Source organism: Bombina bombina, chromosome 7 (assembly GCF_027579735.1).
Source record: "Bombina bombina isolate aBomBom1 chromosome 7, aBomBom1.pri, whole genome shotgun sequence".
NCBI classification, from domain to species: domain Eukaryota; kingdom Metazoa; phylum Chordata; class Amphibia; order Anura; family Bombinatoridae; genus Bombina; species Bombina bombina.
This window is the reverse complement of record NC_069505.1, coordinates 571,770,655-571,796,798: the sequence shown is the minus strand read 5'-3', so window position 1 is coordinate 571,796,798 and position 26,144 is coordinate 571,770,655. Positions and strand designations below refer to the sequence as shown.

At 39.5% G+C, this 26,144-nt stretch overlaps 1 protein-coding gene across 1 annotated transcript in view; it reads left to right on the top strand.

Annotated features, from left to right (window-relative positions):
- Positions 1–25,604, top strand: part of LOC128667081 (uncharacterized) — a 154,223-nt gene extending 128,619 nt beyond the window's left edge. Inside the window, exons 14-21 of the mRNA XM_053721967.1 lie at positions 118–216; positions 1,478–1,570; positions 12,002–12,054; positions 12,134–12,243; positions 16,546–16,601; positions 18,705–18,815; positions 22,332–22,427; positions 25,222–25,604. Of these exons, the coding sequence (XP_053577942.1) occupies positions 118–216; positions 1,478–1,570; positions 12,002–12,054; positions 12,134–12,243; positions 16,546–16,601; positions 18,705–18,815; positions 22,332–22,420 (611 nt within the window). The 3' untranslated portion in view covers positions 22,421–22,427; positions 25,222–25,604. The remainder of the gene's footprint in view (positions 1–117; positions 217–1,477; positions 1,571–12,001; positions 12,055–12,133; positions 12,244–16,545; positions 16,602–18,704; positions 18,816–22,331; positions 22,428–25,221) is intronic.
- The last annotated feature ends 540 nt before the right edge of the window (positions 25,605–26,144 follow it).

Genomic DNA, 26,144 nt, shown 5'->3' with positions numbered 1-26,144 from the left:
AGCCATGATTAGGCTTGTGAAGCCATATGCAGTTCTAATTCTTGATGGAACTTGAAGTGGGTCCGTGGGATAATATTTTTTTAAGACCGTGTAATATATGTTTTGTTTGTTTCTCAGATAATGTTCGCCAGCATGTAAGCACCATGCATTTCTTTGGCTCAAACTGCATCTTTTTCAGTGCTCAGGACACCAAGAGCACACAAAATGCACTTTACTGTGAGTAAAATCCATCCATTTTGTAACTTATTTTTTTTTCTCTACTTTAATGTTAATATAATTTGTACCATACATCGTTGTTGCTCCATCTCAGCCATTGTCATATTTTGTCTTGTCTTTTTCGGTCAAGATAACGGACTACATTTCGGAAAGTAGCCCTTGATCATTCACAACTACTGCCTGAAACATTGTCTGTTATTTTGTCTTTGATCCTTAATAAAGTTGCATACATTTGAAGGTGTGCTGCTGCTAGTTCACGCATTCATTACAAAAAGCAAGTCAGGTCTGTATCCCTAAAGCAGCTGAGAATTCTGTGAGTGTCTTCTTTCAAGAACAACAGTTCCACTCACCCCTGCAGTTTTTCTCTCTTCCTGCAGGCAAAGTGCATACTCATGGTCCATGGCCCACCTTGATCTTGTCCAAACAAATACAGCATTTGCTGTGCATTAAAACATAACTTATAATCAATCCAAATAGTGCAAAGAAAATGGAGTCACAAGGCAGCATCAACTAGCAAGCTGACGCGTTTCGGCAGTGTGCCGTATTCATAGTTCCACCTTGATTTAACCCCCTCCCCCCCCAGGTAGCTTGGCTGCAAAGACTGCACTACAGATACTAAAAATAAAATGTTGGTATATATATATATATATATATATATATATATATATATATATATATATATGTAAATATAGTGGTATGGCATTGAATTGATCTAGGATCTTATATCTGCTCCAAATAGCCACAAGGCATATACCCTATTAATACCTGATTTAAAGGGACAGTAAGCACCTTGAGATTACAAGACATTGTAGTTGCTATAGAATAACATATCAGCCAATTATTAAATTTTTTTTAAAACAAATTAACATCATTATTACCACAATTATTTTTCAATAGCCAAACTCCACCCAACCTTAACCTTATTTGGATGAGCCAATTTGGGCTTTAGTCAACAGACAACAAGGCTAGTCACTATCATACATTTAGTATAAAAGGCATTGTTTTGCCTTTGTTATCTGTTAAGCCATTGAGGACAGATATATAGTTATGTGAAAAGGGGGCAAAACAAATATCACAAATCTATTCCAACGTTGTTTCATTCTACATAACTTAACAACTTATATTAAAATCTCAAGCTATGTACTGTCCCTTTAAGTGTGAAGAAATGGATTTATTGGTAAGAAAAAAAATGTTTTTTATTCATCATATTTCTTTATTAGTGGAAACTATACAACCCTTGTCCCCTTCTGTTTTATAACAGGCCGCACAGATCCAGTTTCCAATTTAGATATCCAGAAGTTTTCCACGTATGCTTATTGCCGCAAAACTTTCATCAACGTACGCAAGCACTCAGGTATGTGCTGGAATTAGAGAACAGACTGCAAACCTCCCACCATTTGTGTCTAGGTATTAGAGACACAGGAGGTTAAGGAGGGTGTCGACATTTTGTGGGCTGTGCTGGAAGGGAGCAGGGTCACAGGTCGATGGTGGACTGGGTTTTGGGTGTGTTTAGTCAGTCATTGGGCATGCCTGAGTGGTTTATGGGTGTGTCTGGGTGGTATGTGGGTGTGTCTTGGTGTACTGTGGGTGTGTCTTGGTGTATTGTGGGAGGGGCTAAGGAAAATTCTGCAGGGACATATGGCTGTCTCAGAGGGAGCTCAGAATTAGGGACTGATCTCTCAAATAGGGACAGTCGAGAGGTCTGAGGACTGCATGGAATTATGGGAGGTGTAATTAGAAACTGCTGTGTTTGTAGCCAGTACTGGAGTAGCAGTGAGAGCTGCAGGACAAGATAACGTAACAAAATGTATATGAGAGTAGCATAAAGTGCTACAGGAGAGGATAGATGGTCATGTAGAAGCTATAATACGTTGTGGCACCCTCACATGGTCTTAAACAGAAATTCTTAGAAAAGAACTACGTGTTAAAGTGACATGAAACCTAAATGTTTTATTTCATGAGTCAGATAGAACATGCATTTTTAAACAACTTTCCAATTTACTTGTAATATTTCATTTGCTTTGTTCTCTTGCTATCCTTTATTGAAATGAATACCCTAGGTGTGCTTAGGAGCAGCAAATTACTACTGTGAGCTAGCTGCTGATTTGTGGCTGCATATATATGCCTCTTGGCTCACCTGTGTTCAGCTAGCACCCAGTAGTGCACTGCTGCTCCTTCAACAGAGGATACTAAGAGAACAAAGCAAGTTTGATAATGTAAACTAAATCAGAAACTTGTTTTAAATTGCTTGTTCTATCTGAATCATGATAGAAAAATGTGGGTTTCACATCCCTTTAAATTTTTGGACTAAAGGTACATGAAACCCCATTTTTTCTATTCATAGTTCAGACAGTGTATGATTTTTAGATAGTTTCCAATTGACTTCAATAGTCAAATTTACTTTGTTTTCATGGTATCCTTTGCTGAAAAGGAGGTAGGCAGGCTCAGGAACCTGAATGTCTGTAGCACTAGATGGCAAAAGTTTTGCAAGAATGCTTTAAAGGGACACTGAACCCAAATTTTGTTATTTCTTGATTCAGATAGAGCATGCAATTTTAAGCAACTTTCTTATTTACTCCTATTATCAAATTTTCTTCGTTCTCTTGCTATCTTTATTTGAAAAAGAAGGCATCTAGGGGTTTTTTTGGTTCAGAACTCTGGACAGGACTTGTTTATTGGTGGGTGAATTTATCCACCAATCAGCAAGAACAACCCAGGTTGTTCACCAAAAATGGGTCGGCATCTAAACTTACATTCTTGCATTTCTAATAAAGATACCAAAAGAATGAAGAAAATGTGATAATAGGAGTAAATTAGAAAGTTGCTTGAAATGTCATGCTCTATCTGAATCACAAAAGAAAAAAATTGGGTTCAGTGTCCCTTTAACATTGTTATTAGTGATGTTGCGAATAGTTCCCCGGCGAATAGTTCCCAGCGAACATAGCATGCGATGTTCGATCCGCCCCTTATTCTTTATCATTGAGTAAACTTTGACCCTCTACCTCACAGTCCGATAACACATTACAGCCAATCAGCAGCAGACCCTCCCTCCCAGACCCTCCCACCTCATGGACAGCATCCATTTTAGATTCATTTGGAAGCTGCATTCTTAGTGAGAGGAGGGACAGTGTAGCTGCTGCTGATTTAATAGGGAAATTGATAGCTATGCTAGTGTATTCAGTGTCCACTACAGTCCTGAAGGACTCATCTGATCTCTGCTGTAAGGACAGCACCCCAAAAAGCCCTTTTTAGGGCTTGAACATCAGTATGCTTTTTTTTTTTTTTTCCTGTGTAATCTAATTGCAGTTGCCTGTCTGCCAGCGTGTGTGTCAGGCTCACAGCGTATACTGTGCCCACTTGCCCAGTGCCACCACTCATATCTGGTGTAACAGTAGTGTACATTTAAAAAAAAAACACTTTTTTGACTGTGAAATAATAGCAGACAGCTGCCAGTACCCAAGATGGCCGCCAATAAGGCAGATGGGGAGGGTTAGAGAGCTGTTTTGGGGGGATCAGGGAGGTTGGTGGCTAAGGGGGGATGCTACACCACAGCATATGTAAATATGCAAAAAAAAAAAACATTTAAAAACCTTTTATTTTAGTACTGGCAGACTTTCTGCCAGTACTTAAGATGGCGGGGACAATTGTGGGGTAGGGGAGGGAAGGGAGCTGTTTGGGAGGGATCAGGGGGTCTGATGTGTCAGGTGGGAGGCTGATCTCTACACTAAAGCTAAAATTAACCCTGCAAGCTCCCTATAAACTACCTAATTAACCCCTTCACTGCTAGCCATAATACACGTGTGATGCGCAGCAGCATTTAGCGGCCTTCTAATTACCAAAAAACAACGCCAAAGTCATATATGTCTGCTATTTCTGAACAAAGGGGATCCCAGAGAAGAATTTACAACCATTTGTGCCATAATTGCACAAGCTGTTTGTAAATAATTTCAGTGAGAAACCTAAAATTGCAAAAAATTTGTTTTTTTTAAATTTGATCGCATTTGGCGGTGAAATGGTGGCATGAAATATACCAAAATGGGCCTAGATCAATACTTTGGGTTGTCTACTACACTACACTTAAGCTAAAATTAACTCTTCAAGCTTCCTACATGCTCCCTAATTAACCCCTTCACTGCTGGGCATAAAACACGTGTGGTGCGCAGTGGCATTTAGCAGCCTTCTAATTACCAAAAAGCAACGCCAAAGCCATATAAGTCTGCTATTTCTGAACACAGGGGATCCCAGAGAAGCATTTACAACCATTTATGACATAATTGCATAAGTTGTTTGTAAATAATTTCTGTGAGAAACCTAAAGTTTGTGAAAAAGTGAACAATTTTTTTTTTATTTGATCGCATTTGGCGGTGAAATGGTGGCATGAAATATACCAAAATGGGCCAAAGCCATATAACTCTGCTATAATGGCATGTCTGGCACACAGTGTTGGGGCAAGGGTCCATCTGACCACTGATACCTGGTCTGCAAAGCATGGTCACAGGGCAGGTATATCACCTACACTGCGCACTGTGAAGCGGGCGTAACCCTTACACTACCTGATCGATACAACATCATACCTGATCTTTTAAAGCATGTTATTCCAAATAATTTAGGAATGTTAGGTGATTTATGCCCTTTATGGATTAAAAGCAGACTCTGCATCAACTATGTAATTTTCCATGGGAGTTTTGCCATGGATCCCCCTCCGGCATGCCACAGTCCAGGTGTTAGTCCCCTTGAAACAACTTTTCCATCACTATTGTGGCCAGAAAGAGACCCTGTGGGTTTTAAAATTCGCCTGCCTATTGAAGTCTATTGCGGTTCGCCCGTTCGCAAACTTTTGCGGAACTTCGCGTTCGCCGTTCGCGAACCCAAATTTTTAGGTTCGCGACGTCACTAATTGTTATAAATACACTACTGCCATCTGGTGTTCAAAAGCATTCTTGCAAACCTGCTACCATATAGTTCTCCAGACACGTAAACGCTACCTACCCAGGTATGCTCTATTTGAATCAAGTAAGAAAATGTTTCATGTCCCTTTAAGTAATTAGATTGCTAAAAAGACTGCAATAATATTAATCAAACAAACAGTATTACAACAAAAAACATCCTCATAACCTGTTGCCAAAAAATGGAACAATTCAATTTAAAATCAAGTAGATAAATACATAAAAATCAGCATTTTATTATTTCTATAGAGAACTTTCAAATGTACTTCTATTAGTTTGCTATCCTTTGTTGAAAAGCATACTCAGAAGCTGCAATGCACCACTGGTAGCTAGCTGTTAATTGGTGGCTGCACATATATGCTTCATGTAATTTGCTCACCTGATGTGCTCAGCTAGCTCACAGCAAGTGCATTTCTGCTCTTTTAGCAAAAGATATGAAGAGAACAAAGCAAATTTTAAAATATACATTGGAAAGTTCTTTAGAATTGTATGTTTTATTTGAATAATTAAAGAAAAGAAAATTATGTTTCATGTCCCTTTTAAACAATATTTACATAGTAACATAGTAACATAGTAGACAAGGTTGAAAAAAGACTGAAGTCCATCGAGTTCAACCTATACAAATCTAAAATACTTACAAAAAGCTCCAGTTAAGCTTAAATAACCCCATTAAAATGTGACCCATTTAATACTAGCAATCATATCCATGAATTTTGTTTATATACAGAAATGTATCCAGACTATTTTTAAATGTATCTATGGTATTGGCATTCACTACCTCCTTTGGTAATGAGTTCCACAATTTTATTGCTCTTACAGTGAAAAAACGTTTCCGTTGCAGGAGATTAAATCTCCTTTCCTCCAACCTTAAATTATGACCTCTTGTCAGAAACAATTTTCTTGGAATAAATAGAGCTTCTGCCATCTCTGTATATGGGCCTTGAATATATTTATATAAAGTAATCATGTCACCTCTCAAGCGCCTTTTTTCTAAAGAAAACAGACCCAGTTTGGCTAGCCTCTCCTCCTTTCTCCAATACCCTTATTAGCTTTGTGGCCCTTCTCTGAACTTTTTCTAGTTCTGCAATATTTTTTTTAGCAATCGGTCCCCAGAACTGCACTCCAAACTCAAGGTGAGGTCTTACCAGGGCTTTATATAATGACAGAATTATGCTTTCCTCCCTTGAATCAATGCCTCTTTTAATACATGCTAGTATCTTATTAGCCTTTGAAGCCGCTGCCCTGCATTGTGCACCCATCTTTAGCTTGTTATCTATTACTACTCCCAAATCCCTTTCCTCCTGTGTTTGGCTAAGTCTTGTCCCATTTAAAAAATACGTAGCCTGCTTATTTTTACTTCCAAAATGTAGAACCTTGCATTTTTCCGTATTAAATCTCATTTTCCATTCACTTGCCCATAGTTCTAATTTTAGCAAATCCCTTTGTAAAGAGAGTTCATCCTGCTCTGACCTAATGACCTTACTTAACTTAGTATCATCTGCAAGAATAGAGATGTCTCTATTTAATCCTTGCTCCAAGTCATTTATAAAAATATTAAAAAGAACAGGGCCCAGTACTGATCCCTGGGGGACGCCACTGATTACCTTTGTCCAATCTGAGTATGATCCATTTACTACTACTCGTTGCTCCCTATCTTTTATCCAGTTATTTATCCATGAGCTAACATTTTCAGCTATTCCCAGTCCCTTAATTTTGTGCATTAATCTCTCATGTGGCACTGTATCAAATGCCTTAGCAAAATCTAAGTATATCACATCAACTGATTCCCCTTTATCTATATTTTTACTTACTTCCTCGTAGAATCTAATTAGATTAGTTTGACATGATCTATTTCTCCTAAAGCCATGCTGATTAGAACTCATAATCTTGTTTACACGAATATGCTCATCAATATAATCCATTATAATCCCTTCAAATATCTTCCCCACTATTGATGTCAGACTAACTGGTCTATAGCTTCCTGGATCATCCCTGCTTCCCTTTTTGAAGAGTGGCACCACATCAGCTTTACGCCAATCCTGGGGTACCATGCCTGAGGATAATGAGTCTTGAAAAATTAAGAGTAAAGGTTTGTCTATAATAGTGCTAAGTTCCCTTAAAAGAGTCTCATTTTAAGTTTGTGTCATGTCTTGAGATATTTTACTTTTTAGATTTTTTTTTTAATAAACCACATATAATTGAGAGTAATGTGTCAGTTTTGTGTGTTTGGGCTAGGGCAAGTATATGTCAGTGCTACACATGAGATATTGTAAAAGTATGAATGTTTTTACGTGTGTGTATTTATATTTGTATGAATATGCATGATTAGATTCAAGGTGGAAAGATAAAACTTTGTGTTTGAGGTTAGTGCAGGAAAACCGTGAGATCAGCGGGTGAAGTTTGTTGCTCAGGGGAGGAGTCAGGGAGATTGGCAGTGTAGTGTGGGTGGAGTTTAGCAATCTAATAATAAAAATAGGGAATGGATATGGATTTACTTTAGGATACAATTTAACTGATACAGAGAAGAAGGGGCTTAGAGGGTCACACCCTGCAACAGAAGTGGTTCTACACAATTAAAATTGGGGGTACATTAGGTTGCCTAATGGTACATATTAACATAGGCCTAGATTTAGAGTTCGGCGGTAGCCGTGAAAACCAGCGTTAGAGGCTCCTAACGCTGGTTTTGGCCGCCCGCTGGTATTTGGAGTCAGTGATTAAAGGGTCTAACGCTCACTTTTCAGCCGCGACTTTTCCATACCGCAGATCCCCTTACGTCAATTGCGTATCCTATCTTTTCAATGGGATCTTTCTAACGCCGGTATTTAGAGTCGTTTCTGAAGTGAGCGTTAGAGCTCTAACGACAAAACTCCAGCCGCCGGAAAATAGCAGGAGTTAAGAGCTTTCTGGGCTAACGCCGGTTTATAAAGCTCTTAACTACTGTGCTCTAAAGTACACTAACACCCATAAACTACCTATGTACCCCTAAACCGAGCTCCCCCCACATCGCCGCCACTCGATTAAAATTTTTTAACCCCTAATCTGCCGACCGCCACCTACGTTATCCTTATGTACCCCTAATCTGCTGCCCCTAACCCCGCCGACCCCTGTATTACATTTATTAACCCCTAACCTGCCCCCCACAACGTCGCCGCCAGCTACTTACAATAATTAACCCCTAATCTTCTGACCGCAAAGCGCCGCCACCTACGTTATCCTTATGTACCCCTAATCTGCTGCCCCTAACACCGCCGACCCCTATATTATATTTATTAACCCCTAATCTGCCCCCCTCAACGTCGCCGACACCTGCCTACACTTATTAACCCCTAATCTGCCAAGCGGACCTGAGCGCTACTATAATAAATGTATTAACCCCTAATCCGCCTCACTAACCCTATAATAAATAGTATTAACCCCTAATCTGCCCTCCCTAACATCGTCGACACCTAACTTCAATTATTAACCCCTAATCTGACGACCGGAGCTCACCGCTACTATAATAAATGGATTAACCCCTAAAGCTAAGTCTAACCCTAACACTAACACCCCCCTAAGTTAAATATAATTTAAATCTAACGAAATAAATTAACTCTTATTAAATAAATTATTCCTATTTAAAGCTAAATACTTACCTGTAAAATACATCCTAATATAGCTACAATATAAATTATAATTATATTATAGCTATTTTAGGATTAATATTTATTTTACAGGCAACTTGGTAATTATTTTAACCAGGTACAATAGCTATTTAATAGTTACCTAGTTAAAATAATAACAAATTTACCTGTAAAATAAATCCTAACCTAAGATATAATTAAACCTAACACTACCCTATCAATAAATTAATTAAATAAACTACCTACAATTACCTACAATTAACCTAACACTACACTATCAATAAATTAATTAAACACAATTCCTACAAATAAATACAATTAAATAAACTAGCTAAAGTACAAAAAATAAAAAAGAACTAAGTTACAAAAAATAAAAAAATATTTACAAACATAAGAAAAATATTACAACAATTTTAAACTAATTACACCTACTCTAAGCCCCCTAATAAAATAACAAAGCCCCCCAAAATAAAAAATTCCCTACCCTATTCTAAATTAAAAAAGTTAAAAGCTCTTTTACCTTACCAGCCCTGAACAGGGCCCTTTGCGGGGCATGCCCCAAGAATTTCAGCTCTTTTGCCTGTAAAAAAAAACATACAATACCCCCCCCCAACATTACAACCCACCACCCACATACCCCTAATCTAACCCAAACCCCCCTTAAATAAACCTAACACTAAGCCCCTGAAGATCTTCCTACCTTGTCTTCACCATCCAGGTTCACCGATCCGTCCTGAAGAGCTCCTCCGATGTCCTGATCCAAGCCCAAGCGGGGGGCTGAAGAGGTCCATGATCCGGTCAAAGTCTTCATCCAAGCGGGGCAGAAGAGGATCTTCCATCCGATTGAAGTCTTCATCCAGGCGGCATCTTCTATGGTCTTCCATCCGGAGCGAAGCGGCAGGATCCTGAAGACCTCCAGCGCGGAACATCCATCCGGCCCGACGACTGAACGACGAATGACTGTTCCTTTAAGGGACGTCATCCAAGATGGCGTCCCTCGAATTCCGATTGGTTGATAGGATTCTATCAGCCAATCGGAATTAAGGTAGGAATTTTCTGATTGGCTGATGGAATCAGCCAATCAGAATCAAGTTCAATCCGATTGGCTGATCCAATCAGCCAATCAGATTGAGCTCGCATTCTATTGGCTGTTCCGATCAGTGAACCTGGATGGTGAAGACAAGGTAGGAAGATCTTCAGGGGCTTAGTGTTAGGTTTATTTAAGGGGGGTTTGGGTTAGATTAGGGGTATGTGGGTGGTGGGTTGTAATGTTGGGGGGGTATTGTATGTTTTTTTTTACAGGCAAAAGAGCTGAAATTCTTGGGGCATGCCCCGCAAAGGGCCCTGTTCAGGGCTGGTAAGGTAAAAGAGCTTTTAACTTTTTTAATTTAGAATAGGGTAGGGAATTTTTTATTTTGGGGGGCTTTGTTATTTTATTAGGGGGCTTAGAGTAGGTGTAATTAGTTTAAAATTGTTGTAATATTTTTCTTATGTTTGTAAATATTTTTTTATTTTTTGTAACTTAGTTCTTTTTTATTTTTTGTACTTTAGCTAGTTTATTTAATTGTATTTATTTGTAGGAATTGTGTTTAATTAATTTATTGATAGTGTAGTGTTAGGTTTAATTATATCTTAGGTTAGGATTTATTTTACAGGTAAATTTGTTATTATTTTAACTAGGTAACTATTAAATAGCTATTGTACCTGGTTAAAATAATTACCAAGTTGTCTGTAAAATAAATATTAATCCTAAAATAGCTATAATATAATTATAATTTATATTGTAGCTATATTAGGATGTATTTTACAGGTAAGTATTTAGCTTTAAATAGGAATAATTTATTTAATAAGAGTTAATTTATTTTGTTAGATTTAAATTATATTTAATTTAGGGGGGTGTTAGTGTTAGGGTTAGACTTAGCTTTAGGGGTTAATCCATTTATTATAGTAGCGGTGAGCTCCGGTCGTCAGATTAGGGGTTAATAATTGAAGTTAGGTGTCGGCGATGTTAGGGAGGGCAGATTAGGGGTTAATACTATTTATGATAGGGTTAGTGAGGCGGATTAGGGGTTAATAACTTTATTATAGTAGCGCTCAGGTCCGCTCGGCAGATTAGGGGTTAATAAGTGTAGGCAGGTGTCGGCGACGTTGTGGGGGGCAGATTAGGGGTTAATAAATATAATCTAGGGGTCGGCGGTGTTAGGGGCAGCAGATTAGGGGTACATAGGGATAACGTAGGTTGCGGCGGTTTACGGAGCGGCAGATTAGGGGTTAAAAAAAATATGCAGGGGTCAGCGATAGCAGGGGTGGCAGATTAGGGGTTAATACGTGTAAGGGTAGGGGTGTTTAGACTCGGGGTACATGTTAGGGTGTTAGGTGCAGACGTAGGAAGTGTTTTCACATAGGAAACAATGGGGCTGCGTTAGGAGCTGAACGCAGCTTTTTTGCAGGTGTTAGGTTTTATTTCAGCTCAAACAGCCCCATTGTTTCCTATGGGAGAATCGTGCACAAGCACGTTTTTGAGGCTGGCCGCGTCCGTAAGCAACTCTGGTATCGAGAGTTGCATTTGCGGTAAAAATGCTCTACGCTCCTTTTTTGGAGCCTAATGCAGCATTTGTTTGAACTCTCGATACCAGAGTTAAATTTATGGTGCGGCCAGAAAAAAGCCCGCGGAGCGTTAACAGCCCTTCTTCCGCCAAACTCCAAATCTAGGCCATAGAGAGTACTGGTAACTAGGAGTTGGGGCTCCTCAATTTTGCTATTTTCTCTTCCTTTAACAACCCCCCACCTCTCCGTTACCTCTTCTCTTGTCCTGTGTAGAGCAAATAACCAAGAAACTATCTGACAATTTATGTTTACCAACATCTCTGATAATTAGGGGTGCTACATATTTGACACCCCAGAAGAACTGGCTCTGTGGCTGCAGGAAAGTATAGAAATACATTTACAAAAGTGTATGTCTGAGATTGAACATTACTGGAGCGGATGTGTAATAATGGATGTATCTTTGTGAGTTGTTAGCAGAGATCTGAATTGTCCTGCATTTTGCAGGACAGTCACAGTTGAGGAGCTCTGTTATCCTGTCCCCCAGGGACCAATAAGCCACACCCACAGACCTCCTCTACTCTTATCTGAAAACAAACAACCCTGCACATGACCTGCAGGACAAATAGAGTAAATATTGTAATAAGATGACTGGGTCCTTTATTGTGTTTTTAGCACTGGCCTGTTCAGACGTGCCACATGAGGCCGACACACTGGATCTGGAGAAGGTAAATCAAGCACAGAAACAAATACTGACAGTACTGGAGGGGCAGACAGATGGATAGAATTATTGTTTTTAATCCTCAGATTGCCGGAAAATGGAAAATTGTTGCTGCAGCCAGTACTGAAGCTAATGAAGCTATTACACAGGGGATAGAATTTAAATTGACTAATGGAGAGGTCACAATAATAGAAAAGTAAGTAAAATATCAGTGTATAGATACTCATCATCATTATACAGTGCAGTGCGATCATTATCAGTGTATAGATACTCATCATTATTGTACAGTGCAGTGTAATCATTATCAGTGTATAGATACTCATCATCATTATGCAGTGCAGTGTGTTCATTATCAGTGTATATATACTCATCATCATTATACAGTGCAGTGCGATCATTATCACTGTATAGCTACTCATCATCATTATACAGTGCAGTGTGATCATTATCAGTGTATAGATACTCATCATCATTATTATACAGTGCAGTGTGTTCATTATCAGTGTATAGATACTCACATCATTATACAGTGCAGTGTGATCATTATCAGTGTATAGATACTCATCATTATACAGTGCAGTGTGATCATTATCAGTGTATAGATACTCATCATCATTATATAGTGCAGTGTGTTCATTATCAGTGTACATATACTCATCATAATTATACAGTGCAGTGTGATCATTATCAGTGTACATATACTCATCATAATTATACAGTGCAGTGTGATCATTATCAGTGTATAGATACTCATCATCATTATACAGTGCAGTATGATCATTATCAGTGTATAGATACTCATCATCATTATACAGTGCAGTGTGCTCATTATCAGTGTATAGATACTCTTCATCATTATACAGTGCAGTGTGATCATTATCAGTGTATAGATACTCATCATCATTATACAGTGCAGTGTAATCATTATCAGTGTATAGATACTCATCATCATTATACAGTGCAGTGTGTTCATTATCAGTGTATAGATACTCATCATCATTATACAGTGCAGGGTGTTCATTATCAGTGTATAGATACTCATCATCATTATACAGTGCAGTGTGATCATTATCAGTGTATAGATACTCATCATCATTATACAGTGCAGTGTGATCATTATCAGTGTATAGATACTCTTCATCATTATACAGTGCAGTGTGATCATTATCAGTGTATAGATACTCTTCATCATTATACAGTGCAGTGTGATCATTATCAGTGTATAGATACTCATCATCATTATACAGTGCAGTGTAATCATTATCAGTGTATAGATACTCATCATCATTATACAGTGCAGTGTGTTCATTATCAGTGTATAGATACTCATCATCATTATACAGTGCAGGGTGTTCATTATCAGTGTTTAGATACTCATCATCATTATACAGTGCAGTGTGATCATTATCAGTGTATAGATACTCATCATCATTATACAGTGCAGTGTGATCATTATCAGTGTATAGATACTCATCATCATTATACAGTGCAGTATGATCATTATCAGTGTATAGATACTCATCATCATTATACAGTGCAGCATGTTTATTATCAGTGTATAGATACTCATCATCATTATACAGTGTAGTGTGCTCATTATCAGTGTATAGATACTCATCATCATTATACAGTGCAGTATGTTCATTATCAGTGTATAGATACTCTACATCATTATACAGTGCAGTGTGTTCATTATCAGTGTATAGATACTCTACATCATTATACAGTACAGTGTGATCATTATCAGTGTATAGATACTAACATCATTATACAGTGCAGTGTGCTCATTATCAGTGTATAGATACTCATCATCATTATACAGTGCAGCATGTTTATTATCAGTGTATAGATACTCATCATCATTATACAGTGTAGTGTGCTCATTATCAGTGTATAGATACTCATCATCATTATACAGTGCAGCATGTTTATTATCAGTGTATAGATACTCATCATCATTATACAGTGTAGTGTGCTCATTATCAGTGTATAGATACTCATCATCATTAGACATTGTAGTGTGATCATTATCAGTGTATAGCTACTCATCATCATTATACAGTGCAGTGTGATCATTATCAGTGTATATATACTCATCATCATTATACAGTGCAGTGTGATCATTATCAGTGTATAGATAATCATCATCATTATACAGTGTAGTGTGCTCATTATCAGTGTATAGATACGCATCATCATTATACAGTGCAGTGTGATCATTATCAGTGTATAGATACTCATCATCATTATACAGTGCAGTGTGATCATTATCAATGTAGATACTCATCATCATTATACCGTGCAGCGTGTTCATTATCAGTGTATAGATACTCACATCATTATACAGTGCAGCATGCTCATTATCAGTGTATAGCTACTCATCATCATTATACAGTGCAGTGTGTTCATTATCAGTGTATAGATACTCATCATTATACAGTACAGTGTGTTCATTATCAGTGTATACATACTCATCATCATTATACAGTGCAGTGTGATCATTATCAGTGTATAGATACTCACATCATTGTACAGTGCAGTGTGATCATTATCATTATCAGTGTATAGATACTCACATCATTATACAGTGTAGTGTGATCATTATCAGTGTATAGATACTCACATCATTATACAGTGCAGTGTGATCATTATCAGTGTATAGATACTCACATCATTATACAGTGCAGTGTGATCATTATCAGTGTATAGATACTCATCATCATTATACAGTGCAGTGTGTTTATTATAAGTGTATAGATACTCATCATCATTATACAGTGCAGTGTGATCATTATCAGTGTATAGATACTCATCATCATTATACAGTGCAGTGTGATCATTATCAGTGTATAGATACTCATCATCATTATACAGTGCAGTGTGATCATTATCAGTGTATAGATACTCACATCATTATACAGTGCAGTGTGATCATTATCAGTGTATAGATACTCACATCATTATACAGTGTAGTGTGATCATTATCAGTGTATAGATACTCATCATTATTATACAGTGCAGTGTGATCATTATCAGTGTATAGATACTCATCATTATTATACAGTGCAGTGTGTTCATTGTTAGTTTATAGATACTGATTTTCATTTGTTACAGTGTCTTCATATAAATAAATATATTATTAATTAACATTCACCTATTATCAGTGTATAGATACTCACATCATTATACAGTGCAGTGTGATCATTATCAGTGTATAGATACTCATCATCATTATACAGTGCAGTGTGTTTATTATAAGTGTATAGATACTCATCATCATTATACAGTGCAGTGTGATCATTATCAGTGTATAGATACTCATCATCATTATACAGTGCAGTGTGTTTATTGTCAGTGTATAGATACTCATCATCATTATACAGTGTAGTGTGCTCATTATCAGTGTATAGATACTCATCATCATTATACAGTGCAGTGTGATCATTATTGGTGTATAGATACTCATATCATTATACAGTGCAGGGTGTTCATTATCAGTGTATAGATACTCATCATCATTTTACAGTGCAGTGTGATCATTATCAGTGTATAGATACTCATCATCATTATACAGTGCAGTGTGATCATTATCAGTGTATAGATACTTATCATCATTATACAGTACAGTATGATCATTATCAGTGTATAGATACTCATCATCATTATTATACAGTGCAGTGTGATCATTATCAGTGTATAGATACTCATCATCATTATACAGTGCAGTGTGATCATTATCAGTATATAGATACTCATCATCATTATACAGTGTAGTGTGCTCATTATCAGTGTATAGATACTCACATCATTATACAGTGCAGTGTGATCATTATCAGTGTATATATACTCACATCATTATACAGTGCAGTGTGATCATTATCAGTGTATAGATACTCATCATCATTATACAGTGCAGTGTGTTTATTATAAGTGTATAGATACTCATCATCATTATACAGTGCAGTGTGATCATTATCAGTGTATAGATACTCATCATCATTATACAGTGCAGTGTGATCATTATCAGTGTATAGATACTCATCATCATTATACAGTGCAGTGTGATCATTATCAGTGTATAGATACTCACATCATTATACAGTGCAGTGTGATCATTATCAATGTATAGATACTCACATCATTATACAGTGTAGTGTGATCATTATCTGTGTATAGATACTCATCATTATTATACAGTGCAGTGTGATCATTATCAGTGTATAGATACTCACATCATTATACAGTGCAGTGTGATCATTATCAGTGTATAGATACTCACATCATTATACAGTGCAGTGTGATCATTACCAGTGTATAGATACTCACATCATTATTATACAGTGCAGTGTGATCATTATCAGTGTATAGATACTCATCATTATTATACAGTGCAGTGTGTTCATTATTAGTTTATAGATACTGATTTTTATTTGTACAGTGTCTTCATTTAAATAAATATATTATTAATTAACATTCACCTTTAAATTGTTTTATTAAGGGCACACAGCTTTAAAGCATCTATAATTGACAACAAGAAGCTTCACTACATGGAAAGTAAGTTCTTCTTTAGAAGTATAATTAATATAAATAAAACAAAAACAGTTATGTGGTTGCACTCTCACCGAGAGGTCAGCAGCTGCTAGGGTGCTGTTCAATGATACAAAATGAATAAACGCAAATGAAGCTCTCCCTGTCAGAGGAAGGGGTTCTTTTGCCCTGAAACGTCACTTCAATATATTTCACTTTGATTTACAGCCGACTATAAAGGGGATGCTGTATTACTAAGGTCTATGTTGAAGATTTAGGGTTATGGTTCGGGATAGGGTAAAGGGATAGGATTAGGACTAGATTTAGGACTAAAATAAAGGGATATGTTTAGGACTGAGATAAAGGGATAGGGTTAGGACTATATTTAGGACTAAAATAAAGGGATAGGATTGGGACTAGATTTAGGACTAAGATAAAGGGATACGGTTGGGACTAGATTTAGGACTAAGATAAAGGGATACGGTTGGGACTAGATTTAGAACTAAGATAAAGGGATAGGGTTAGGACTAGATTTAGGACTAAGATAAAGGGATACGGTTGGGACTAGATTTAGAACTAAGATAAAGGGATAGGGTTAGAACTAGATTTAGGACTAAAATAAAGGGATAGGTTTAGGACTAGATTTTGGACTAAGATAAATGGATAGGGTTAGGACTAGATTTAGGACTAAGATAAAGGGATAGGGTTAGGACTAGATTTAGGACTACGATAAAGGGATAGGGTTAGAACTAGATTTAGGACTAAGATAAAGGGATACGGTTAGGACTATATTTAGGACAAAGATAAAGGTATAGGGTTAGGACTATATTTAGGACAAAGATAAAGGTATAGGGTTAGGACTAGATTTAGGCCTAAAATAAATCCATAGGGTTAGGACTAGTTTTAGGACTAAGATAAATGGATAGGGTTAGAGCTAGATTTAGGACAAAGATAAAGGGATAGGGTTAGAACTAGATTTAGGACTAAGATAAAGGGATAGGGTTAGGACTAGTTTTAGGACAAAGATAAAGGGAAAGGGTTAGGACTATATTTAGGACAAAGATAAAGGGATAGGGTTAGAACTAGATTTAGGACAAAGATAAAGGGATAGGGTTAGAACTAGATTTAGGCAAAGATAAAGGGATAGGGTTAGAACTAGATTTAGGAGTAAGATAAAGGGATAGGGTTAGGACTAGATTTTTGACTGAAATAAAGGGATAGGGTTAGGACTAGATTTAAGACTAAGATAAAAGGGATAGGGTTAGAACTAGATTTAGGACAAAGATAAAGGGATAGGGTTAGAACTAGATTTAGGCAAAGATAAAGGGATAGGGTTAGAACTAGATTTAGGAGTAAGATAAAGGGATAGGGTTAGGGCTAGATTTTTGACTGAAATAAAGGGATAGGGTTAGGACTAGATTTAAGACTAAGATAAAGGGATAGGGTTAGGACTAGATTTAGGACTAAAATAAAGGGATAGGTTTATGACTAGATTTAGGACTAAGATAAAGGGATAGGGTTATGACTAGATTTAGGACTAAGATAAAGGGATACGGTTAGGACTATATTTAGGACAAAGATAAAGGTATAGGGTTAGGACTATATTTAGGACAAAGAGAAAGGTATAGGGTTAGGACTAGATTTAGGCCTAAAATCAATCCATAGGGTTAGGACTAGTTTTAGGACTAAGATAAAGGGATAGGGTTAGAACTATATTTAGGACAAAGATAAATGGATAGGGTTAGAGCTAGATTTAGGACAAAGATAAAGGGATAGGGTTAGAACTAGATTTAGGACTAAGATAAAGGGATAGGGTTAGGACTAGTTTTAGGATAAAGATAAAGGGATAGGGTTAGGACTATATTTAGGACAAAGATAAAGGGATAGGGTTAGAACTAGATTTAGGACAAAGATAAAGGGATAGGGTTAGAACTAGATTTAGGACAAAGATAAAGGGATAGGGTTAGAACTAGATTTAGGACAAAGGTAAAGGTATAGGGTTAGAACTAGATTTAGGAGTAAGATAAAGGGATAGGGTTAGGACTAAGTTAATGTACACTGTGATGTAACAATATACACTCTAAGGGTTAGAATTCGGGTGACTGATATTTGTCCGTTTTTTATTCTCAGGCAATGGTTTATATATGGACCTCACATTTTCTGAACCTATTGGAGAATTCACAATACTTTTCTATCGATTAACTTCAAAAGAAACCATTTATGAGACAATAATATTAGCAAGTAAGTACTAGTGCTCATAGGTACCTTCTGTCTGTGTCACTGTGTCACCCTGCAGGGGAGGGGCAGACTCATAGCTCCCTTCTGTCTGTGTCACTGTGTCACCTGTAGGGGGAGGGACAGACTCATAGCTCCCTTCTGTCTGTGTCACTGTGTCAACCTGCAGGGGAGGGGCAGACTCATAGCTCCCTTCTGTCTGTGTCACTGTGTCACCTGTAGGGGGAGGGACAGACTCATAGCTCCCTTTTGTCTGTGTCACCCTGAAGGGGAGGGACTGACTCATAGCTCCCTTTTGTCTGTGTCACCTGCAGGGATGGGACACAGACTCATAGCTCCCTTCTGTCTTTATCACTGTGTCACCTGCAGGGGGAGGGACAGACTCATAGCTCCCTTCTGTCTGTGTCACTGTGTCATCTGCAGGGGAGGTACAGACTCATATCTCCCTTCTGTCTGTGTCACTGTGTCAACCTGCAGGGGGAGGGACAGACTCATAGCTCCCTTATGTCTGTGCACTATGTCACCTGCAGGGGAAGGGACAGACTCATATCTCCCTTCTGTCTGTGTCACTGTATGACCTGCAGGGGATGAACCAACGCATAGCTCCCTTATGTCTGTGTCACCATGTCACCCTGCTGGGGAGGGACAGACTCACAGCTCCGTTTGGATTGAGTCACTGTGTCACCACAGTAGGGTACCGTAAAAAAGTGCTTGATTATTGAGAAACATCTAACCACACCCCTGATACCTCACTCCCCACCCTGCTCTTCCCAATTCCACCACATGATATGTCCATCTTTGCCAAGACTCAGCACATCGCTACACCACCAGCCTTCCTATCCTAGATAGTCTCCAGGAAATATTGGAAGGTAAATGCATATTGTTGTATATTAAAATTTGAGTGGAAAAATATATATGTTTCACACTTTGGCCCTTTGTTATACACCAATTTTCATTTAACTAGATGTAATAGACACTACTATAAAGAATAATATGCACAGATACTGATCTAAAAATCCAGTATAAAACTATTTAAAAACTTACTTAGAAGCTCCCAGTTTAGCACTGTTGATGAGGTTAAGCTGGGACACCCAGTGAAAGGGGATGTGGAATCAGAAACAGCAGACACTCCCCCTACCCCGCATTTGAAAAGACAGATAACATAAACAGGAGCCAACAGGAGTCTGTATACATCAGTACATATCTGAAACTTTAGGGCTTGGTTAGGAATCTGAAAATCAGCACAATGTTCTTAAAAAATAAGCAAAACTAAACATTGCTACAAAAACACTCCCAAATGGACTGTATAAATGGATCATCTACAAAACATTTATGCAAAGAAAAATCTGATGTACAATGTCCCTTTAAGTCTCTGACGCCTAGATTACTAGTTTTGCGCTGTAGATGGTGGGAAACGAACGCAACAAAAGTTTCACCCTGCATAGCGCTGCCATTACGAGTTTCTGAAAAGCCTCCTTGTGCGTGCGATATGGTGGCGTTAAGCTCCATACCGCACAAAATCCAAGGGCTGATTTGACATGCTCGTGCAAGCTTTCCCCCACAGACATCAATAGGGAGAGAGTGTTAGAAAAAAAACTAACACCTGGAGTGCGGAATGAAAAGCTCCGTAACGCAACCCCATTGATGTCTAGGGGGAAAAAAGTTACGTTTAAACCTAACACCCAGTGTATGGAGGTGACCATATGAAGAGGACGCTCCGCTCCGGATGTGTTCAAGGATGGATCCGTTCCGCGCCACCGGGATGAAGATAGAAGACGCTGCCGTGATGAAGATAGAAGATGCCGCCTAGATTAAGATAGAAGATGCCGCCTAGATTAAGATAGAAGAAGCCGCCTGGATGTCCGGACTAGTATTTTTTATTTTTTGTAATTTTAGACTTACATTTTTTTAGTAGTGTTAGTTTTTTTTTTAATGTGTAATTTAGTTTTTTTAATTGGTAGTTATTTTAATTTTAGTATAATAGTTAATTGTTAGTTTAAACTTTTTTAATTCACAGGTAAGTTTTTATTTATGTTAAGATAGGGATATTGTAATTTGAATTTAAAGTTAGGGGGCTGTTAGGTTTAGGGGTTAATAGTGTAATTTATTAGTGGCGATGTGGGGGGGCTGGCGGTTTAGGGTTTAATAGGTTTATTTAGTAGTGGCGATGTGGGGGGGCTGGCGGTTTAGGGTTTAATAGGTTTAGTTAGTGGCGGCGGTGTCGGGGAGCAACGGAATAGGGGTTAATAACTTTAATTTAGTGGCGTGGATGTGGGTGGGTATTCGGCAGATTAGGGGTTAATACATTTTAAATAGTGTTTGCGATGCGGGAGGGCCTTGGTTTAGGGGTTAATAGGTAGTTTATGGGTGTTAGTGCACTTTGTAACACTTTAGTTATGAGTTCTCAGATGGCGGTATGGATCGTGTCGGTATAGACTGTAACGCAAGCATTTTAGCCTCTCCGCACAACCTGTAATACCAGCGCTATGGAAATCCCAAGCAAAAACATATTTTTTTTAGTGCGGGATTGACGTTGCGTTACAGGCTACAATGCTTGCGGTATAGCTATACCGACATGACTCGTAATGGCTGTGTTACTGTTTTTACACTGAAATTGCCATTATTTCAGCGTTAAAACCATAACGCAAAACGCGTAACCTAGGTGTGAGTGTTTAATGTAAATGGCCGCCTATGTTTCAATGCATTGCGAACATGGAGCAGAATTGAGGGGCAGCCAATTGGTCATATCTCTTCTGTTTTTGTGTTTTTGGCAGCCAAGAAGTAAAATGATTGCTTATGTACAATATACAAGGTTGGATTAAGAGTGGGGTCTTTAGTGGTCAAGCATTGTGAGACCAGCAGACCATTACATCCGGCCACTTACAGTCTAGTATTTTTATACATCTGGTAACCCTAAATATACACTGTGGGGCCTATTTATCAAAGGTCTTGCGGACCTGATCCGACAGTGCGGATCAGGTCTGCAAGACCTCGCTGAATGCGGAGAGCAATTCGCACTCCGCATTTAACATTGCACCAGCAGTTCACAAGAGCTGCTGGTGCAACGCCGCCCCCTGCTGACTCGCGGCCAATCGGCCGCCAGCAGGGAGGTGTCAATCAACCCGATTGTACTTGATCGGGTTGAATTCCGGCGATTCCCGTCCGCCTCATCAGAGCTGGTGGACAGGGTTTTGGAGAAGCGGTCTTTAGACCGCTGCTTCATAATTGCTGTTTCTGGCGAGTCTGAAGACTCGCCAGAAACACGGGCCCACAAGCTCCGTTCGGAGCTCGATAAATGGGCCCCTGTGTCTTTTTGAGAAATAGTTATTTGTGTTCTTCGTCAGACACCTTACACCACTTTACACATTTTATATGGCGCCCCAGAGTGAGGAGGAGTAGATTTACCAGCAGTCTCATACTACGTCAGGAAGGCCACATCTGGTTGTAGACCTGCTGGGAGATGTATATTTGTTTGTGTGGTGTTATCCTGTGTTTGTTAATAACTCTGTGTATCTCTTACAGCAAAGAATTTTGAGGCAGATGTCCCCCTCGACAAATTTAAACACATTGTGTCCTGCTTGGGTCTAAATCCGATTACTTTACAGAAGTAGGGCACTGGTAAGTGAGCTCATTTGTACAACACAGGCAGAAGCCGTCTTCTCCTTACATATTACATTTCCATGGCATCACAATGCAGGAATAGAGGTGTCTCCTTCTTACACACACTACTACACCATGACATAGGTACAGTACAGATAGCAGCAGTGCCAGTCTCCCCCTCACACACACACACACACTACTACACCATGACATATATACACAGCACAGGTACAGTGCAGACAGCAGCAGTGCCAGCCTCCCTCCTACAGACACTACTACACCATGACATATATACACAGCACAGGTACAGTACAGACAGCAGCAGTGCTAGCCTCCCCCTCTCACACACTACTACACCATGACATGTATACACAGCACAGGTACAGTACAGACAGCAGCAGTGCCAGCCTCCCCCTCTCACACACTACTACACCATGACATATATACAAAGCACAGGTACAGTACAGACAGCAGAAGTGCTAGCCTCCCCCTCACACACACACTACTACACCTTGACATGTATACACAGCACAGGTACAGTGCAGACAGCAGCAGTGCCAGCCTCCCCCTCTCACACACTGCTACACCATGACATGTATACACAGCACAGGTACAGTACAGACAGCAGCAGTGCCAGCCTCCCCCTCTCACACACTACTACACCATGACATGTATACACAGCACAGGTACAGTACAGACAGCAGCAGTGCCAGCCTCCCCCTCTCACACACTACTACACCATGACATGTATACACAGCACAGGTACAGTGCAGACAGCAGCAGTGCCAGCTTCCCCCTCACACACACTACTACACCATGACATGTATACACAGCACAGGTACAGTACAGACAGCAGCAGTGCCAGCCTCCCCCTCTCACACACTACTACACCATGACATGTATACACAGCACAGGTACAGTACAGACAGCAGCAGTGTTAGCCTCCCCCTCACACACACTACTACACCATGACATATATACACAGTGACAGCACAGGTACAGTACAGACAGCAGCAGTGCTAGCCTCCCCCTCACACACACTACTACACCATGACATATATACACAGCACAGGTACAGTACAGACAGCAGCAGTGCCAGCCTCCCCCTCACACACACTACTACACCATGACATATATACAAAGCACAGGTACAGTACAGACAGCAGAAGTGCTAGCCTCCCCCTCACACACACTACTACACCTTGACATGTATACACAGCACAGGTACAGTGCAGACAGCAGCAGTGCCAGTCTCCCCCTCACACACACTACTACACCATGACATAGGTACGGTACAGACAGCAGCAGTGCCAGCCTCCCCCTCTCACACACTACTACACCATGACATATATACACAGCACAGGTACAGTACAGACAGCAGCAGTGCTAGCCTCCCCCTCACACACACTACTACACCATGACATATATACACAGCACAGGTACAGTACAGACAGCAGCAGTGCCAGCCTCCCCCTCACACACACTTCTACACCATGACATATATACAAAGCACAGGTACAGTACAGACAGCAGAAGTGCTAGCCTCCCCCTCACACACACTACTACACCATGACATAGGTACGGTACAGACAGCAGCAGTGCCAGCCTCCCCCTCTCACACACTACTACACCATGACATATATATACACAGCACAGGTACAGTACAGACAGCAGCAGTGCCAGCCTCGCACACACTAGTACTACACCATGACATGTATACACAGCACAGGTACAGTGCAGACAGCAGCAGTGCCAGCCTCCCCCCCCCACACACACACACACTACTACACCATGACATATATGCACAGCACAGGTACAGTGCAGACAGCAGCAGTGCCAGCCTCCCCCCTCACACACACTACTACACCATGACATGTATACACAGCACAGGTACAGTGCAGACAGCAGCAGTGCCAGCCTCTCACACACTACTACACCATGACATGTATACACAGCACAGGTACAGTGCAGACAGCAGCAGTGCCAGCCTCCCCCTCTCACACTACTACACCATGACATGTATACACAGCACAGGTACAGTGCAGACAGCAGCTGTGCCAGCCTCCCCCTCTCACACACTACTACACCATGACATGTATACACAGCACAGGTACAGTACAGACAGCAGAAGTGCTAGCCTCCCCCTCACACACACACTACTACACCATGACATGTATACACAGCACAGGTACAGTGCAGAAAGCAGCAGTGCCAGCCTCCCCCCACATATACTACTAAACCATGACATGTATACACATCACAGGTACAGTGCAGACAGCAGCAGTGCCAGCCTCCCCCTCACACACACTACTACACCATGACATGTATACATAGCACAGGTGCAGACAGCAGCAGTGCCAGCCTCCCCCCTTACACACACTACTACACCATGACATGTATACACGGCACAGGTACAGTGCCGACACCAGCAGTGCCAGCCTCCCCCCCCCCTCATACACACCACTACACCATGACATATATACACAGCACAGGTACAGTGCAGACAGCAGCAGTGCCAGTCTCCCCCTCACACACTACTACACCATGACATGTATACACAGCACAGATACAGTGCAGACAGCAGCAATGCCAGCCTCCCCCTCACACACACTACTACACCATGACATATATACACAGCACAGGTACAGTGCAGACAGCAGCAGTGCCAGTCTCCCCCTCACACACACACTACTAAACCATGACATGTATACACAGCACAGGTACAGTTCAGATAGCAGCAGTTCCAGTCCCCCCCCCCCACCTCACACCTTGCAGATGAAATACATGTGTTGACATATCTGTCTGTTTTTAGATTGAACATCTGACTTATATGAAGATCTGATAGCCGAATATCATGTCTCTGAAATACCACGTATCACATGACAAATGCAGTACAATGAAGAGGGATCAAATAAAGTTGTTGTATGCATAGAGCAAGCATTTCTATATTTTGGAAAGAATGTAATAGACTGATAAAACAGAAAAAGCAGAGAGTGTTTTTTGTCCAAAATGTCTCCCTATGTCACTATCGCAGCTGTAATATCACCATAGCTGTTTGTGATGCAGCAGTGCAGCATAGTTTATGTGAAGAACTCTAGATTATATACAGTAATAGGTGATGCCGTTTATGGACCAGTTTTCCATGTATCTCTGTCAAAAAAAGAGTTTGAGTAAAGAATGCTGTGTGGAAACGTGTTTGCATAATGTATTGTATTGCCTGTTTTATATGTGTTCCTAATTGTTTGCAGCAGGACAGTGAGATCAGGTTAAAACTTAAGTTTAGACATGGTACGTCCATTACTTTATAAAAACTTAGTGGAATTTTAAAATAAACAACAACAATTTTTAGAGGCAAATTACAGGAAAAGGGGACAAAATAAAAAAATGAAAGTATATTACTGTTAGGTGTTATTTTCAGGGGGGAAGTGTCAGTTAGCACTTGGCAGTATCCTACACCTTTACCTGGAACTGAATGGTTAACTTGGTGATGAGATATCCAGAGAACAGGAATCAGACCACGCAGCAAGTCAGTCTTAAAGCTGTTCTGTTTATTATAAGATGCACAATACTTTTATAGGCAGTGGTTACAGCATATAGGGTTAAACAATGACGTGTTCATAACTACATCATCTTACATAGTATTTCTTCAGAAACAAAAGAAGTTCATTAACATATAATTGGTAAAAAGGAGTGTTAGGGAGTATTTCTACAGAAATATCTAGTTTTAGATAAGAG